The sequence below is a fragment of the Mesocricetus auratus genome, unplaced genomic scaffold (genome assembly GCF_017639785.1).
Source record: "Mesocricetus auratus isolate SY011 unplaced genomic scaffold, BCM_Maur_2.0 Super-Scaffold_100009, whole genome shotgun sequence".
In the NCBI taxonomy this organism is placed as follows: domain Eukaryota; kingdom Metazoa; phylum Chordata; class Mammalia; order Rodentia; family Cricetidae; genus Mesocricetus; species Mesocricetus auratus.
The window spans coordinates 65821285-65841510 of NW_024429193.1; the positions used below are offsets into that span (position 1 = coordinate 65821285).

The window sequence follows — 20226 nt, forward strand, 5'->3', positions numbered from 1 at the left end:
CCTTCCATAGCCCTCTCCTCCCAGCCTCTCAAGAGGATGAAAGCAAAGTTGGGGACCTTGGGGCCAGGCTGGGCACAAGCAGGTGCCTTCGCCGGCACTGTTCCCACACAGCCAATCTCAAGCATCCGCAGGACCCAGAACAACCCTTGATGTCCTGTTGGATTGACAGGATGAATGGGCCTGGTGTGTTTGCTAAAGCTGCGGAGGGTGTTGTGCTGTGTGCAAAGCAGCCTGCCTCTGCTCAGACCATGGAGTCACTGCCTGGGGCTTTATCTGAACATAGCTAAGGGCTTGCCTCTTGTGGACAGCTGGGCTAAACTGAAGCCCTTTCCCGTGTCCTGTTGGAGGGGGTGATCTGGATCAACATTACCATTAGTCAAGGCAGCCTTGGTCTTGCTGTAAAAAAGCAATCTTTTCTAGGGGGTCGCCTTCTTTCCTTCCTTCCTCCCTCCTACCTTCCCTCCCTCCCTCTCTCCCTCGTTCCTTCCCTCCCTCCATCCCTCCCTCTTCCTCCCTCCCTCCTTCTCTCCCTCCCTCCTTCCCTCTTTCCTTCCTCTCAACTAAATTGACAATTCCCCCTTTAAAAATTCCCATTTAAGAGGCTGGGGAGATGGCTCAGGGGTTCAAATGCTTGCCAGACAAGTTGACTACCAGAGTGGGGTTACCCAGAACACACATAAATGCTGGATGGGCTTGACGCCCACTTATAATCCCAGTGCTCTCGGAAGCTGAAGACAGGGGACCCTTCGAGAAAGCCAGTTAGCCAGACTGACTGAAACAGCGAGTTCTGGGTTCAGTTGAGAGACCCTGCCTTCCTCAGTGTGGAGAGAGAGACTGAGAAGTCTGTAGACATCGACCTCAAACCTCCATGTTCACATGCATCACCCACCCACATGTGCCCACACACTTATGAACACGCATGTACACATACACACACATCACACCCATATCCGAACGATTTTTAAATACCCTGTTTAATGTTGAACATGGTGGCTCAAACCTATAATTCTAGCACTCTGGAGGCTGAGTTAAGTTCGAGTGATCTATCTTAAAAAAAAGGGGGGGATAAAAAACATAGCGAAGGGATGAAATGAAAACAGCTGCTCAATTTTTAGGGGTTTGTGTGTGTTGCTTCCCTCTTGTTTATTTAATGTTGTCATATCATGCCTGCACGTGACATAGTGTATTCTTCTGTTTCCATTCAGGAGTGAGGAACGCCACAGACTGAGCCCCCTCGACATCACAATCCCATGCCCTTTGCACAGTGAAGAAAGTGCAGCCTTTCCCAGATCCTCCAAACTACTAACCAGCCCCTCCTCCAAGTCTGATGCCCTTGGCTGGTTAACCGGAATCCTGGGGCTCACTGGTCACTAGCTGTGCAGAACAAACTTCTCATCCCGGGCACCCCCTGGGTGCCGAGGTTACCCAGTCCATTTAACTCCCCACCTCAATGGGTCAATTGCTGCCCAATTCTCTGTGGCCTCATTTTCCCACTGGGATAATGGGTGTAATATTTGACACCCCCTCTCCCAGGGGGACAGCTTTTGTGGCCCTTGGATGGAAGTGCTACAGACTGCAAGCATAAATGATGTCTGTTGAGTAATCAGTCAGAAAATACATTTGTTCATAAGGAGTTTTTAGAAGAGACCTTTCAGGAATGAGCCGCAATAGAAACAGAGCTAGATGAGTTTTTGAAAGACTTTTTGGTCAGAAACCCAGAAAAAATCCAAAATATTAAGTCCTCTGCATGAAAGCACCTAAGTCACATGATGATACTAAGTTTCTATCTAGAAAAATTCAAAGGAAGGAAACTGAGACTCAGGGCATCAGTTCAGGGGCTATGCTTCCAATGCATCTCCGCTGCCCAGATCCATCTACTGGCGGTCCTCTGTGTGTGCCTGCAGCCTGGAACTGCTGGGCACGGCTGTCTTTTTGGTTCCCGGATGCACCACAGGCTCTTTCTATTAACACGATGTACACAGGGCTGCTTGTGTCCACAGATGGAATTTTAAGGCACTTCACCCATGTGACAGCAGGACCTGACTCTGAGGAGCTCCTGGCTGTTGCCTGAGTGTCGCCACAGGCTGCTAGACAGATTTAATTGGTTTGAAGAAGAGCATAATGCAGCCTTCAGTTTCCGAGCGGGGCCCCGGGGACCAGAAAATCCCTCTGGAGCTTTTGATCCCATCATGCAAAAGGGGTCTTTGGCTGGGGCTGGGAGGCTGGGCATCTGTGGAAAGGAGGGGCCAGGGAGCTTTAGAGGGCTGGTGAGGGCCCTTCTGCCACCTGGGCTACGAGGAGGGCCTCCCCTCCAACCTCCACCCACAGTGTCACTGCATAGGACCTGCCATGGATCTGAGCCCCGCCCCCTGTAGGAGTCTGCCTCTTCTCGGAAGGCACCCAAATGGCAACACCAGCTGAACCATGCTACCTCGTGAGGGTGTGAGGATGTGGACCTTCTGACTCAGATGTGTGAAAGGTAGGTACCCAACTGAGCAAAAACCTTAGAGTTGCCTTGGGGAGACCACAGACGTTGATTCTAATGGGTGTTACAAAGTTACGTCACCCTTTCTTATTTCCCTCAAGGAAAACAAAGTCATTGAAGCAGAAAAATATTTCTCAAATATAAACTAATTTCTTCTTTGGTGACTTGTTAAAGTTTACCACAACTCCATTCAAAACTTTCAGGCACTTTGATTTTTTTTTGTCTTTTAATATCCTTTACCTTTTTAATAAAAAGTAAAAAACAAACAAAAAATACATCCATGTCCTGAATAGAACCTTTCTATGTAAAGATCTCACTAAACAAATAAACATAAGACCAAACAAAATATGAAGCTGTGAATAGCAATATAATATATTATGAAGCATTTATATATGTATGTATATATTATATATGAATGTGCAGGTATATGTGTGTGCACCTATGTATGTATAAATATGTAAATATTTGCCTACATACACATCACACACACATACATATTTATACTGACCTCTTTTAGATTGAAGTCCAAGGCACTTTTTACAATGAACAGGTTAAAGCCATTAATTTAGAACATAACTGTTTCTGAGTACATATCAAATTAGGGTGCCAAATATCAGAGCTCACATCTTTCCTTGCTTGATGTGATGAACAGGAGAATAGCCTGTCCAGGAGATTAGGAATGTGTCTGAATGGCTGAACTGGGTTCTTCTTTAGTCCCCAAGAGGTGGGTCCTCACTGGTAATGCTGGCTTCTTCAAGGAGGGACAAGAGAGCAGATGCCCAATTTCTGCTCTGTGCTGAGACCTAGGGGTCTTCTGTCCGGGGACTTGCCTATGGCCCCACCTTATACCCTGATGGTCCTCAACCATAGGCTAAAAGTGGGTTTTGAGGAGGCTCAAAGCTGTGACTTGAGTGTTTTTCACATCGGACTAGAGAAAGGCCACCTCCTACTGACATCGGCGTAGTTCATGTATGTCGTTTAAACTGTGCAATATCAAATGGAATTTTGAGATGCACGCATCTTCATCCTTACAATCATGTAAGACCTGTCCATCATCAAACAATTTGGTAACCGAGGCCCGAGGAAGAAACAGCTTACTTTTTGTTCTATTGGTTACCGTGGTATTGTGGTGAGGCCAGCGCTTCTCAGTGTTGATCGCATACGATCACAACAGCTCTGGTTAAAATGCCCCCGTGACTGAGTGGGCTTGGTGTGGGGCCTGGGGATCTGTTTCTAACAGGTTTAAGGGGTGTGAATGCTGCCAGTCTGTGGCTCTCACCTGGAGTAGCAAGGATTAGCATATGGCTACACACATGAATTATTGCCCAGAGCCTCCTGCTTCCTCTAAATCTGGGATTTGGGTTTGTTTCCTTGGTTGTGGATGAGTTACAGCTTTAATGGGAAAGGTCAGAAGAATATATGTGTCCTCTGTACATGTAAACATCGTAGCCGCTCTACAAAGTGCTACACAGAAAAGCAGAATAGACAGCTCCGTTTTTGAGCAGGAGATGTATAAAGAAACAAATCAATGTCTCTCAGTCAATTACCAAATTGAGAGTTAGCTCATTTCCATTACCCAGTGAGTAAGTAATGTGCTAGAAACAGGTGCCCTGGAGTTCTGATGGCTTTAATAGGACTCAGCCTAGCATATAACTGAGGAGTAACAGATGCTGAGAGAAACAAATGCAATTCGCATGTACAGATAGCCCTAGCTACCCCAGCGGACTGAAGCCGGCCATTTAGATACCTGACTATCATCGGGCATAACTAATGGGTGCCACGGAGGCCCAGGCCTCACCTAGGTTGAAACTCAGTGAGACTTGGAGACTTCTAGACACTTGTCCAGGACAGCACCTGTGGTTTTGCATGGATCAGTGTGCATTTTCAGAGTTTGTGAAGGGAGGAGGCAGGCAGGTAACTCTCCCGTGATGCTACAAGGTCTGCACCTGTCCAGTGTTCTGTGGAAGTCATGCCAGGAAGCAAGGTCCTCACAGAGAGATGTTTCAACTTACGGAAGACTTCCCCCGTCTGCTTTGGTACAGGATAGGACCCTGGCAATCCAAAGGAAGAAACTCTGAAACTCTACATGTGTCTTAGGCGCTATAGCAAGAAGGAGGGAATGGGTTTCATGACTGCTGAACTTTGCCATAAGGGGAAATGTGATGATCAGAACCACTTCCTAATGGAGAGTAAATAGCAGATGCGGAAACCAGCTCTCTGCTGGGTCATCTGCTGGGTCTCACTCATTGTTGCCATCCTGTCTCCTCTTTGGGTACCAATGATAAACTTTAGAAGCCTTGATCCTCCAGAGAGATTGCCAACTCAGAAAAGAGCATCTGCAGTTCCCACTGGCCCCTGCCTGCAGAGAAATCTAATCCTGGTTGTCCCCTTATACAAGAAACTCAATGCTTAGAATTTTGAGTATTTTGAGGCAAAGTAAACGAGACTCTTTTTGATGCCCGATTCTGATTCTGCCAGAGGAAAGCTGGTCGTCTGTGCCTGAGGCAATGATTTACAGAGTGGGTCCTTTGCATTTACATAGAAAGCGTCTACACTTTACTAAACTGGCTGACAGCTACTAAAGGAGAGATGGCTTTAAAAATCACTTCTGAAATGGCTTGATAGAATTTAGGGTAGAATTATTCTTCTAAACTCATGCCTGGCTGCTATTTTTGTCTCCACTACTCACTCAGTCTTGGAGAATGAGAGTATGGCCGTCCAGCACCCTGGGTCTTGGGGTCAGGCAACCACTAACAGTGACGTGTACTCAGAAGCAGTCGTTAGGAAAGCAGGCTGTCACTCAACCTGCTAAAGACTAGCTTGATACAAAATGTTAATCGAAAGTTACAATATATTTTATAATATAGCAATATATTTCATATTTAAAATAAACTGTTATGCTTTCTCCTATCATTAAAAAATAGCAAGCAGTACAGAGGCAAGATGCAAATTCATACCGAAGCCTGACTGGTTTGGAATATAAACACTTCCGTTTCTGTGTTTGCTATGGAAATGGTTCCTCCATCAACATCCTGTCACTCGTGTTTGTTGTCCTCTTGTGGCCAGCACAGAATGGAGAGTCTGGGACTAAATCCATCGCATCATTGTGCCATTAAACACCATGTATGATGAAGGTGCATCAGCTCTGGTCGGGATCCGAAAACTGACACAGCTGGAGAATGCCATTTACCCCGTCCTCCCTCTGGGAAGCTGGATGCCGACTGCTCCATCAGATTGTTTTTTTATTTACCACTGTTCCTATTTTCATTTACTTATTTATTTATTATTTGCCAGAAATGTCAGCATCTCTTTGGGATCTTAACTGGAGGTTGGTATTGAATTTTGTGCTTTTCCTCTACCAGCTTGATTGGTCACAAGGTCCCTTGTCAGTCCAGGCCCGGGGTTACAGCTTCCAGAATGCGTTTCTCGGTGTGTAAACAGCTGTTGCAGGGCGCATGGCACCTGGTTTGGAGGTGGTCTGTTGAAGAGTTGACAATGTTGTTCAGAGGGAACTCCAGTTCATGTTTGAGTATTTCCAGTATGGTGCGAGACAAAAGAATCACAGTTACATTCCCCTCTGTGGTTGCCGACTGACCGCTGCGCAGGGCACTTGTTTATGAGACTATTCAACAAAAATCTACATATTCCTTGTCTGGCAGGAGTTAACTGTCTATGACTTTTCATGCAGCCTGGTACAAACTTCCTACGACCACAGGCAGACACTACTGCTACCCCTCCATCCCCCCGTCTTAGGGCTAGCTATAATCCCATTCCTCAAATGTTTGCTTTGGCAGTAGTGGAGAAGGAAGGGATGTTATCCAAGGTGTGATCCAGTCAACTGACCACAGGGTAAAGAGGGGACTGTTTATGCCCGCCAGGAAGCCTCCAGATAGCTGTCAAAGGGGCAGAAACCAAAGACCAAGAAGTCAACAGGGACAGCAAACTGACCACTAAGGGATCCTTAATCTGCTTCTAGAACCTTTGGGGGAGTGGCTGTATGAAATGGGACCTGTTTGAACACTTAAAAGCAGTAGCTTAGGAAGCAGTAACCTGCTGGTAGCACAATGGTGTCACAGTGTCTCAGCCAGGCTTCTCTAGCAGTAACGACGTTGTCTGTTTTGAGATGAAACACTGACTCTTAGTTTTGTGTACACTGTTTGTCACACTCCGGAGGAGGGGGCTTCCGGAGCTATGCACAAATCCCATATTTCTCCCAGATATCTCTCCTATTTCCCTCAGATAGAGATTTTATTCTCTATCTGATGACTTTTTGATAACTATCACTACATTCAAATGTAACATCTAAGTGTAGGTTAGTCAGTCAAGGCGCTGTACGGACGATAATGGTTCCATTTTGTCCTCTACTAAATACTTTGAACTTAATATTAACTCATCTTCACCTTTAAATACACACAAATCAAGATATGTCGGCCAGATATGCAATCCAGTCTCAGACTTTTATCTATTCTAATTTTGTATCACTAGTTTTTTCTCTTTCCATGACTTCTTTTCAAGGAAATTGCTGCAAAGTGAAGAGGGAAATCTCTAAATATATTAAAGTCATTTTTTTCAATGTCTTTTCTTGGCCTTTAATAACCTTCTCAGCACTTGAGACCTATTTCATGTGCAATTTCTACATCTTCTAATTTGTAAGGTTGTTGTTACATACAGGAATGGACCCGGCTGGGGTCACAGTCACTGATGACTCATGGCTACACCCCTCTCATTCTTTTGGATCAAAGCTAGAGACATGATGTCATGGAGATATATATTATGAAGGTGGCAAGAATGGCTCGCAGATACTTCATGATAATTTATTGATGATGATCACATACGTCGCCTTTGAGCCAAAGGTGCGGGTTTTTATTTGTACTTCAATCTAAGGAGGAATGGGCTTCTACTCGGGTGTAAATTACCAACTGATGCTATCTATGTCCTGAAATCCCACTGAGCTCAGTGGCCTTGGATATCACAGTACATTCCTGACTTCACAGTACATGAAGCTATATAATATGGCTTAAGCAATGAGAGGGTGGCTCTATATTTTTAGTTCAAGTGTCAGATATTTGGGGAGCTATTGTAGTGCTTCTGCCTGCTACTGCATTCCTGGAAAGATGGTAGGAGGGCCTCTGCCAGGGGTCAGCCTTCTAGGAGTGGGTGGAATTTGACGAGTTCAGGGATAGAGTGACATTATAGTAATTCATGGTTTTAATACGCAGCCCACTCTTGAGAATCAAACCTGTCTCACTACCACACAGCCATAGGATCCATTAGCCTTCTTCCTCACCACCTGAGACGCTCAGGAGATGTGAGATTGGCCAAAAGATGTAGGAATACATCTGGGTGAGCTATAACCAAGATTCCTAATACCTAGGTCATCGAGGGGCGATTGTATTTGCAAGAGAAGCATTACTTCCCACATCAAGCTGAAATGCTAGGACAGAGAAGCAGCAGTTCATTTGCCATTGCAGAACCAACCTGCAGATCCTGTCACTTTACGAGGTATATTCTTTCGCTAGACACAAAACCACACACAATTATGACACTACCAATGGATCAGGCCACCCTACAAATGCCCACATCTCTCCGATGCTAGTGGTACCCTCTTGGAAACAACTCTAGTCATTCTCTTGACTAGCAATGCTAACTTAGTCTCCAGGGTTTTCTTAGCAAGAAAATCAACAAAGAAGACAGATTTTGAACTATGTCCAGACCAGGATGGATACTGGCAGGAGAAGCTATGGGATGCTGCATGTCATTTGTGTGAAATGGAGACTAAATCCCTGGCTGGGCCATGTTTACCATCACACAGCCCAGGATCACAGCAGGATGCAAGGAGAGAGCAGGCAAACACAGCTGAGGGCTATAGTCCAAATGACCAGGGAGTGGGCCCATCAGTAGCCTTCGTTTTGCAATCAAGGGTACAAAGAAGTCACAAGGCTATTTCATCTGTTTGTATATGTGCCTGTAGGTTTGGTTAGACTGAAAACAGGAACCATGTTTGGGATAAAAATAATCTTTCAGATAATTAATAATTAAAAGAACAAGTAAAAAGAATTGAACACTAACGACAAATGTGGCCTCTCTGGTGTGTGCAAAACAGCTAATGAAAATGCTCAAGGGACTGATCAAGATAGGCCATTAAGAAGATAGGCCATTAATAAAACAGCAGCAGGCTGGGTGTGGGTGAGTGGGCTAGCATTGTTTAGCATGCATGAGGCCGCAGGTCTGGTCTCCAGCGTTGCAAAACTAAACACAAGACAGCAATAGCAAGATGGAACAACAAACAAGAGACTTAGCCAAAGACCAAAGAGTGACCCCACGCCACAGTTGCCTACCTCACTATCTAGTAATTCCCTGTGCTGAGAGGACCAGGCCCAGCATTGCACAAGGAAAATTCACGCAGTAAGGCAGTGCCTAGGGTGGCCATGACAGCCGGTCACAGGACTACTCTCAAGATAGCAACCAAACACAGATAACACCCTTTCGCTCTACCAAAGACAGATGAACTATTCCACATATAATTTCTTACCAGCAGAAATCAAAGACCTCTGAATGGGAAAAGTGATAAATGACATGACAGTTTTCACACCACACCTGCTGAGTATGGTCAGATCATGGAGCAATGAAAACAAAACAAAACAAAAACAAAAAACCCAAGTGCCTGTCCCTATCCTGGATCTAGATGCTTCTGGAGTCTCTTGGAGTTTGAGATTCAGTGGAGCAGATTTTGTCTCAAGATGAACATGGCACAATAGGAATAGGCTTCTAGAAAGTGTCCACACACACGTGTCCTGGGGCTCCCTGTGTTCTCACAGTGTTTCTTTTTGAGGTGACCTCAGCTAAGGTAGAAGGGACCGCAGGAGCCCCTCCCCACCCTTCTCCTCCCCACTCAGCAGGGAGGCCCTGACATTGTCAAGCCCCTGGGCCTGGAGCTGCTGCTGGATGAAGATGCCCCTGCAAAGCCCAGACAACAGCTCTGCTCGCTACGGTGGTTTTGGGCACACGTGCCCCCTCATCTTCCACATACTGACATCCCAGGATGCAGGGTTCATCAGCAAACAGCTTATTTGGCTGGAAGAAAACTCTTCAAAAGCTGTCGCTTTTAGACCTCTGCTTATACCTCCAGAATGCCAACAGTTTGGGGTTGACACGGCTGGGCCAGGTGGGGTGTGTGCCCAGGGCATCTTGAAGGAGGGACCTGCATCTTCAATGATGCAGAGTGTGGCCAGTACCTGCTAACTTCCTCAACCAAACACACCTCACACTCGTCTCAATGCAGATTTAGAGCTCACTCTCTGTGTGCACAGCAAGGCACCAGGTCTCTTTCAATCAGGCTCAGCACAAGCAAAAAAAGGACCTGGATCGGACAGCTGTGTGTGTATGTGTTCGATATTATTATTGGATGGAAAATCTGGCTTTTTATTTGTCTACGTCACCCCCTGCTCCCATCTAATTTGGGTATGTCCATTTTGGAAAGTTCTGGGCATCTCTCTTCTTACTTTTACCACCCAGGCGCTTCCTTGGACAAAAGAACGGGAGAGAGGTGGCTGAGGTCCCGAGGCAGCTAGGAGTGCATCCCCAAACCTGATACCATCCTTGCCCGATGCACCTCACTCAGCTGCTCCAGAGTGGCTGTCCCTCCCCACCTCCCTGTGAAAACCTGAGATTGAGCAAGGATTTCTGTCCTCCGCAGGCTCTGCAGCAAGGGCCCCGACAGAGGCGTTGCTTCCAGTCACCTCCTCTTCCAGCTCCCAAGTAGAGGCACCTAAACAGAGATTAGATTTCTGGTTTCAAGGCATGTCGAACAAAGCACGCTGAGAGTCCGTGAGTTTGCTCATCAGCTCCATCTCTCTTCGCTCCGTGCCCTGGTCTGAAACTTCCTCGACACCAAAGCGACCAGGAGAGAGTTGATTTGCATCTTAAGACCTATGGGTAATGCTTCTGGAGCGGGGAGTTTTATTTAGCAACTGCTTGAACTGGTGTATGGGGTTGGGAAGGAGGTGGAGCTGATCCCGATCGGGCTGTCAGAGGGAAGTGTGTGGCTAGTTCCCACTGCCACACTGATGCCTCGGGCCTCCACGAAGGCAGTGAGCAGTTGCTGCTGCTGCTGACGCAGGGTGTCTGCGATGAGCAGGGGCAGGGAATTGAAGCTGGCTGTGAGGTGCTCCAGCTTCGATTCCAGGCTGCCGATCTGCTTCTCCAGGTCTTCACTCCGATCATTGAGCTCCGTGATTAAGTCATACATGACGTTCTGCATCTGAGGGAGACAGGAAGGAGACCATCACCACAGAGGAATCCGCCATGGAAAGACAAATGCTCTTTACCTTGCAGCATGAGCCACCTCTGCCCAGCTGTGTCCCATGCCACCAAAGGACTCCAGGACTTTCCAGGTGGTGGACAGGCTGAGCTGGGTATTCTATTTTTCTTTTTCTTAAAGGAGTAGGTATCAATGATCAATTTTATAATTTGCTTTGTTCTTTTGATGCAGGGTCTCACTATGTAATCCTGAATGGTCTGGAACTCAGTATGTAGACCCGGCTGACATTAAACTCACAGAGATCTACCTGTTTCTGCTTCCTTAGTGCTGGTATTAAAGGCATATGCCACCATGCCCAACTCAATTATCAATTTTAAACAGTAAATATGCACGGAAGAGAAGAAACATTCCCCTTTTTCTGGAATGGACTACGGCTCTGCAGGGCTCTCAGAGTCATGCAGAAGCCTGGCATCATCTACTGATTCAAGAGAAGGCCCTGAGGTGGGGATGGCCAACGCCACAGACTCGCAATTAACAAGTCAAGGTTGAAGTGCAAGCAAGCCTTCAGCTCACTAGCAGGGCCCTTAACCTCTCTTACCCTGGCCTCCTTAGAAAACTGACGTTAATAACTACGCATGGTTACAAGATTGCATCCCCACCCCCTTTTCTATCCAGCAGCCAGAATATAAACTGCAATTAATGCCCTGGGCATGATCCTGGACCAGAAGGGGCTATCCTGCTGAGGAGCCACTCTTGCTCCTTGGCCTAAGAGGAAGTATACAGCCTGGATCGGATGCCTCTTTTAAGGGTCGTCCCACCCGGCTGAGGTCTTGATCGATGAGAGATCGATGAGATTACACTTTACTTCTTGGAGCAGTCATGCCTCCCACACTGCCTGGTAGATGCTGCCTCAAGGGTTCTCCTGATGGCGTCCTATGCCCAGCACTATCATACACTGTTCTGGGACCCCACTTGTCACCAGAAGTCCCCGCACAGACACCCTGTGGCCCCTGTGCCAGCTGCAGAATTCTAGACTATTCAACACCCAGTCAACAAGCATCAGGGGTGCTGGCTGTTACTTGGGAGGAAGATTTAGGAGTCTCACACTTCTTGAGTGAGAAAAGGAGTCCTGGGGGAGACAGGGCTTGTGGAACTGTGTCTCTGTGGGATTCTGGAGATCGGCCAGTGACACCCTAATCTCATTTCACATGTCATTACTTTAGGACAGCTGTTCTCAACCTGTGGCTTGCGATCTCGGATATTTACACTATGATTCACAACAGCAGCAAACTACAGTTAAGAAGCAGCCATGAAATAGTTTTGTGGTTGGGGTCACCACTGCATGAGGAACTGTATTAAGGGGTTGCAGCATTAGGAAGGCTGGGAACCACTGCTCTAGGAGGATGTGGAAGCCATAGTGACCCCAGAGGAGCAGGCAGCAGGAAGCAGGCAGCAGGAAGCAGGAAACAGGCAGCAGCGTGAAAGGGAAACAGAAGATAAAGGCAGAGCACACAGGCGGCTGGGGGTGACCGTGAGATTGCAGGAGCGCCCCCACCCCTTGCAGTTGGCATACTGGAGGGGTTGGTATGAAGACAGTTCCTCTCTGGTCAGCTCTGCCCTCCCAGGAAGAGGGTGACATCCTCAGAGAAAGGGTGGCCTGAGGAGTCATGTGCCTCCTCGCAGGGCATGGTCCCCCCAGAACGTGTGAACCACACATCCCAAGCTGGACCACAGGGGCACCTTGGCGAACTGCAGTGTGTGACTGGGTGATGGTCATCTTGCTCCTTGGGTCTGGTTTCCTTGTCTATGCTCATAATAGATCCTGTCACTTTTGAGACCTTCACAGCTCACAAAGCAGCTTTACAGTTCCTATCTTATCTGTTCCCCAAGCTTTAGATGGTGGGAGTGGTTTTTACTTCTCCATTGTTCTTCAAAAACTGAAGGAATTGGGCAAGGGCTCCAAGCCCTCCCAGCTCTGACACTATACATGGGGCCCTTTGATACAGAAAATGCCATCGGGAGGCCACGTGCTTAGTCTAGGGAGGAGCGAAACTCAGAGCTGGGCGGTGGGAAGTCAGGAGGCGGAGCGCCAAGGGAAAGGGCGTCAGGAGGCCCCTCCCTTGCCAGTGCTGTTGACAGGGTGCTGAGCTAATGGAGACCAACACGGAAACACACACAGCTGGTCTTACGGGAGGAGAAGACAAAGACTAGATGGACATCAAAGACGGCCTCCTCCTCAAGTCTTAAGCACGACCCTCACCACGGCTCTGCACATTCTTTATTCCCTCCCCATTACTTATGGCTTAATTTCCCAACGCAGCAATCAATGCAAGAGAGCCTCTCTCTCTCTCTCTCTCTCTCTCTCTCTCTCTCTCTCTCTCTCTCTCTCTCTCTCTCTCTCTCTCTCTCTCTCTCTCTGTGTGTGTGTGTGTGTGTGTTGCATGCATGCATGTGACTCTGTGGGTGCCAGTACATGGGGGCAATCATGAGGAAGCCAGAGGAGGACATAGAGAATCTTCCTTTACCATTCTCTGCCTTTTCCCCCTGAAACAGTGCCTCTCACCTAACCAGAAACTGCTGTCTTGGCTAAACTAGGCCTGGCCATCAAACTTCACTTCCTCTGCCCACCAATGGTGAAGTTACGGCACATGCAGCTCTGCCTGGCTCTCAGGGTGGGTGTTGGGCATTCAAACCCAGACCCTCATGCTTACTCTCATCTCCACGCCATCTCTGTCAGCCCCTCAGTGAGTCAGGGCACCTCTGAGGGACTGGGCAGCACTGCAGCAAGATGAGCTCAAAGCTCGGGTTTCCCTGGTATTCCTGGGGACCATCAGTCACAGTGTGTCCTGCTGGTGCGAGGAAGGAAGGCAAGCATTGCTAGCACTTGCAGAAATATCTTGGGGCATCTCACTGAGCCACACCCAAGGCCCCCAGAATGGGTCCTAGCTGTTTGCTTCTTCCCAGCCACAGCTGATTTGTCTAAAGGCAGACATGTGACTCAAACTGGCCAATCAAATCACCTCTTTTGAAAACTCAGAATTAAGAACAAAAGAAAGTCAATTAAGTCCAAGGTGACCTGGGTTGCGGGGAGGGGAGGAAGAGGTGGCTCTTTGAACAAGCACCCGAGCATGAGAGGGGTGGTGTGAGAATGTCCCCTGATAATCCCTTATCTCCTTGGAATAAATGCCTCCATTTACAATGGACTTCTAGTAGGTTCTGGAAACTGGAATTCTATTAACCAACATGCCCAAGACTCCAGGGGTCCATTCACTTCCTCCCACACTGGGCTCCGGGAAATCCCACACTCCAGCTGAATGCCCCTTCCATTGGCCCACGCGTCTGCGGGCATCTTCCCGGCTGTGATGGAAGCCCTCATAGGCATAGGAGGCCCTTTCTTTGCCTCGACCCCTCCATTGAATGAGGCGCCTGCACGTGGCCCAGCAACCAGCAATTTCTGCTTGCAGGCTCTTTTCAAAGGGCACCTAATCGGCCTGAGGGAGTTCCCTTTGCTTTCCTAGGGAATGAGGTTCCATTACAATTGACATCTGCTGGAATGTTCTGCCAGCCTGGCCCTGGGCTATGCACTTGCTATATAATTTCTATCAGAAGGCAGTGGGGATAGGGGTGGGGGTGGGAGCCCTCCTGGTCAGATCGCCCACGCTTAGCTCTGCCTACAGTGCTGATTTTCAAGAAGAGTCTCTTTCTGGTGTTTATGGCAGTAAAGGCACAAAACACTGAACAACAATGCCATATTGGGCCTTAAGACCTTGGGCTCTCAGGACCTCAATGTTCACTGTCAGTTGTCTGCCTGTTGTGAAATACACACACAGGCACACAGATACACACAGACACACACACACAGACACACACACACAGACACACACACAGACACAGATACACATAGACACAAACACAGACACAGACACACAGACATATAGATACACACACAGAGACACACACAGACATACACAGAGACATACATACATACATACATACATACATACATACACACAAATACACATATGCAGACACACAGAGACACAGATACACACAGACACTCACACAAACATACACACACAGACACACAGTTCACAGACACACAGACACAGATATACACAGACGGACATACACAGACATATAGATACATACACAGACACACACACAGACATATAGATACATACACAGACACACACACAGACATATATACATACATACATATACACAGATACACATAAACAGACACACACACATACATACAAACACAGACACACAGATGCACAGACACATAGATAGACACAGACACAGACACATAGATATACACAGACACAGAAGACACACACACACACACACACACACACACCACTACCACCATCTATTTCATCTATTTGAGGTCAGGAAAACCTGGACTGTAAGGATCAGAAGACACAGGAAAATGAATTTCTATTATAACAACAAATTGAAAAGAACCGTCTGAAGTCTCCATAATCCAGGCCATCTGCAGGGCCCTTCCCTTGCCAGCGCTTGTTGACAGGATGCTGAGCGAATGGAGACGAGCATTTGGTCCTCACTAAAGTGCTTCCTGTGTGACTCCAGTCATCTTTAGAAGCCCCTCGATGCACAGCTAATAAACAATGTATCAGCAAGCTAATTAGTTATGAGCAAAGACAAATCTGCATTATTTAACTTAAGAGACATATGCCAAGTGTTAAAGACAGGACACAGCGGTAGATCACAAATGTAAAAAAGCATGAACATAGACATTTGTTAATCAAAGAGACGTGTCTTTGCCTTCCTGGTCCTGCACTGTGCTCTGTGGATGTGGGCCAGGTCTGTCCCGGGTGCCACTCACCTTAGAAAGGTCCACCAGGGTGTTGGCTTGGTCACTCAGCTTCCTTTGCTCCATCTTGACACCCCTCAGTCTGTGAGGAAGAGATGGGACAAGGGGTTCAAGTCCATGCTGAGTGCTAGGCCCTCACTGCACCTGAGCTTGGAGCTTAGCACTGGGACCTTGAACACAGGCAGTAGCTGAGACAATTAGAAGGCAAACTCTGTCATCTCCATTGCCCCTGTCACTTCCTTACCAGTCTCATCAGTCCACTGCCTGTCTGGGCTGTTGTACTGCCTCTGACGTCTGACTGTCCAGGCTTCCCAAACCTCTGGATCTGAACTAAGTTTTCCCTTTGCTTTTCTGCCCTATTTATGAATTTACTGATGAGCTTATTTAAGGTGGGGGCAGGGTATCAATTTGTAGCTCAAAACTGGCCTCAAACTGAATTTGTAGTCTAGGGTGACTTTCAACTCATGGTGATCCTCCTGCCTCAGCCTCTTGAGTTTGGGGATTACTACCATAAACCACCATAACCAGGTTCCTACTATACTTTTAAAAAACTTATTCCTCTATTACAAAAGGAACCACTGAGTTGCAGTGTGTGTGTGTGTGTGTGTGTGTGTGTGTATGTGAACACACACATGTGTGAAGGCACGCAGGTCTGTATGTATGCTTGTTTCTGTGCATATATGTGTATGTCTGTGTGTGTGTCTATGCATGCGTCTGCCTGTGTGTGTGCATGGGTGTCCATGTGTGTGTGACTGTGCATATGTGTGTGTCCATATATGTCTGTGCACATGTGTGTGTCCATGTGTATGTCTGTGCTATGTGTTTGTCTTTGTGTGTGTTTGTGCATATATGTGTGTCTTTGTGTGTGTGTCCATGTATGTATGTCTGTGCATATGTGTGTGTCTTGTGTGTATGTTCATGTGTGTCTGTGCACATGTGTGTGTGTCTTGTGTGTGTCCATGTGTGTCTGTGCATGTGTGTGTGTCCATGTGTGTCTCTGTATACCTGTGTATGATATCTGGGTGGCATGAGAGCCTGAGCCCTTGCTCTGATCTTTTTACCCACCCCCCCTTGCAGCAGCCTGCCTACTGCCTCTCGGGAGCATCGAGCGAAAGGGCAGTGTGGCCTGGGTGCTTTGTGATTAGAGCAGAGTGGATTTCTTCCGTGCCTCCCTGGTTTGAGAACTTGCAGCAGAGCTGTGGTATCCTGCATTCAGTTTGGCTCCCTGGCACAGGGCTCTGGTACTCACTGGTGGATAGCTTGGAGGAACTTCCTCTGGTGTTTCCTGACTTTGGCGTGGTCAATCTTCTTTAGCAGCTTTGTGTGTTTGTAGATTAACCATGTTTCCCGGAGGACATTGGCGGCCGCATTCTTGATCTATGGAACAGAAGATAAGCCGCTGTCAGGTTAAGTCCTGGGTTCACTCAATTTGTTTTCCGTGCATGTATGGCTACCATCTCCCTCCTGAGAAAGTGCTTTCTCAAAGAGCTATTTTCTTAATCAAGAGCATGAAACACAGAAAAAAGGCTTACAAAACATCTCGCTGGGCATTGGTGGTGCACACCTTTAATCCCAGCACTTGGGAGGCAGAGGCAGGCAGATCTCTGTGAGTTCGAGATCAGCCTGGTCTACAAAGAGCTAGTTCCAGGACAACCTCAAAAACCACAGAGAAACCCTGTCTCGAAAAAAAAAAACAAAATAAAACAAAAAAAAATCTCTTATTAATCTTGTATGGGGGCTGGGCTTTGGTGGCACACACCTTTAATCCCAACACTTGGGAGGCAGAGGCAGGCTGATCTCTGTGAGTTTGAGGCCAGCCTGGTCTACAGAGCAAGTTCCAGGACAGCCTCCAAAACAATACAGAGAAACCCTGTCTCAAAAAAAAATCTTGTATGGGAAGCTGGAGCTTGGAGTTGAGAGGCATTTCTCTTCCGTCTTAACGGTTTCATCGCTGCCTCTCAGCCGCCATTGCTGATGCTATATTTAGACAAGCTGCTTAGCAAGTCCTTGAAGCCTGGGGTGCAGTTTGGATCAATAAACACATGCCATAGGTGCACTCATATTTAGGGTGCCACACTTCACTTGAGAGTAATAGGGTCCCTACCAAGTGGAGATTTAAACAGGTGTCTCTGAGGAGATGTCTTTCCTCCAAACCTCAGTGACAGGTACCAACAAGGCCACTGTTCCTTTCCTAAACGACCTAAGATTATGCACTGCAATTTCACATGTAAATGTAATTGGCACAAAACCGAGATCATCCCAGGGATGTCTGAGAATCAGGGAAGATGCTTAGGTGTGAGAGCACAGTCGTTTCCCTGACACTGGCTTCCCGAGGCTCCGTAGTCACACAGTTCCACACACAACTCTGTCATCTGTTGACATGGAAACCACTGATATCACCCAGCTCACGACTGAGCTGAGACATATCAATGGCATCCAGATGGCAGGGGACAAGGTTTGAACCCAACACAGACATCTTCAGCACATAGCAGCAAGAACAAGAGAAAAGACCCCGTATGAAGCACAGCCTGAACGTAGTTTTGATTAACCGCCTCCATTTCTGCCAGCTATGCATGCTGGCACAGGAACACAGGCCTAGGGCCTGGAAGTGAGGAGACCAGCCTAGAAAAGATCAGGTGACTTGCCAGATAGGATTTTAATAAAACCAGAGAGTACAGACTGGCTTCTTCAGACCGACGCCAACAGATGGGGCGTAGCCACCATGCTGAGACGTGTGGGAGCCTGGGAAAGGTTGCTTTGCAGGCTGATAATATGTGTGCGTGTTTCAAAAATCTATTGCTAAGGATGGGTTACAGTCTTCATTGGTGCTGATGTGATGTATTTCTTAAAAGAACATCCAAGTCTTCTCAGGAATGTCTAAGTGACATAAATATTGCTTTTGTTATTGTTGTTCAGGAAAATGTATCTACTGCAAGAATGGTTTTAAGTGTTTCATTGGCCACCTCTGGCACTTTCTTGTCTGACAGTAAGTAGGTGGCAGGGAGTTGAGGCTGGGGATGGCCAGTGTCTGGTTAGCAAGGAGGGGCAGGTGGATGATGGGCTCTGGGCCTTGGTTCTGGTTGGCTAACGAGGTGGTAGGGTAAGGGAGGGCTTTCTCTCGGCAGAGAAGATGCTGCCGCTGTCCCTTAAAGGGATGGGCAGTTTGCTATAGCATCTTTACAGTTTCCGTGGGCACTCAGCCTCCAGGGAAAGCCTTAAAGATAAGTAGGAGGGAAAAAGCCTGCCCAAACCTTTACAAGAATGGGCTGGGCCCTGGTTACACAGTCCCTTTTTAGGAATGCTCATAGAGCCACAGAATAACAAAACCGACAAGCCTTTGACATCGGTCTCTGTGTCCTGCTAATGAACATTTGAAATGGGAAAGCCTGTAGGCCCTGTGCATTAGTAAGCAGCTTAGGAGCAAATGCATAAGTATCTATAAGATGAGGGGAAGCTATCTTGGGCTAACACACACACACATACACACACACACACACACACACACACACACACACACACACGCCTCAGTCCATCAGCTTACCAATGGCAAGCAGTCAGTGTGGATTTGAGTACTATATAAATCTCAAGGTGTCAGACAGACATTGGTTATTATTATACAACTCAAGCTTTCCACTTAAAACAGAAGGAAACATTTTCTGAGATGGGATGAAAGGCCAGGTGCACACAGACAGCTAATGGCCGAGTCTAATCAACAGTCAGGTCCAAGAGGGGCATATGGTTCTTGTACGGTCTGAAGGGAGACAGATCTGGACTTCATCTGAATTCAAACGGGACCATTTCCTCTTTCCCAGGATCAAGGAATTGGGAAGGATGTTAGTTTGGTTTTTGTCTTGCTTTTTAAAGTCATTCTGGCCCCCACTCAGCATCATGACAGAACACAGACTTCAACTCTCGCCTTTAACACCAGCCTGAATGGAAGGCCCTGAAGTCACAGTTTGGCCAGGTGGCAGAAAAGCATCATATCATCTTTGTGGATTTGAGAGGGAGGCCCCAGAGCATTTGGAAAGTAACGTGACGTGTGAGCCCTTGCGTTGACTGAAATTAATTGCTAGCAAACAGCCAGGCACAAAGCTGAGTAGATCAATATCTGTGAGAGAAAAAGCAATAGGCTTTTAACTGCACTTGGCTCTCCCGAGTCTCCCTCCATTTCACCTGGCGACTGGCGCTGAGCATGGTTGACAAGACAGCACCATTTCAGCTCCTCTTGGGGCCTGCTCAGCCTCCACACCTTTCCCTGATGAAGACTTAGGCACCCTCTGAGCTCTCCCATGAACAAGGGTACCAAATCTAAAAGATGTTCCCAGGATACAGGGTGGGAGGGTCAGCCTTGAGAGGGAGCAGCTCAAGGCTGGCTCTGATAGGCTGAGTTACGTTGTCACTGAGGATGACTAGGTAAGGATCTTTGGTGTGTGAAAGGCCAGCTCTCCAGCTTCCAGACCCATACTTAGCACATTGGCTGATTGTGCTCAGTCTCTAAGCTCTCTATCTCCGACATTGCTGTTCACGCTGATTAGGGTCTATATACTGACTACAGGAAGGACTTTTTTGTTGTCGTTTTGTTTTGAGACAGGGTCTTGTTATACAGTCCCTGAAAGCCTGGAACTCACTCTGTAGACCAAGCTG

The 20226-nt window shown here is 47.3% G+C and overlaps 1 protein-coding gene across 2 annotated transcripts in view; it reads right to left on the reverse strand.

Annotated features, from left to right (window-relative positions):
* Window positions 1–1108: 1108 nt before the first annotated feature.
* Window positions 1109–20226, reverse strand: part of Kcnn3 (potassium calcium-activated channel subfamily N member 3) — a 156164-nt gene continuing 137046 nt past the window's right edge. For both annotated transcript variants that reach the window (XM_005080188.4, XM_040752385.1), the window contains 3 exons: window positions 16832–16959; window positions 15595–15664; window positions 1109–10745 (listed from right to left, as the gene is read on the reverse strand). In XM_005080188.4, the coding sequence (XP_005080245.1) occupies window positions 10449–10745; window positions 15595–15664; window positions 16832–16959 (495 nt within the window). In that variant the 3' untranslated portion in view covers window positions 1109–10448. The remainder of the gene's footprint in view (window positions 10746–15594; window positions 15665–16831; window positions 16960–20226) is intronic.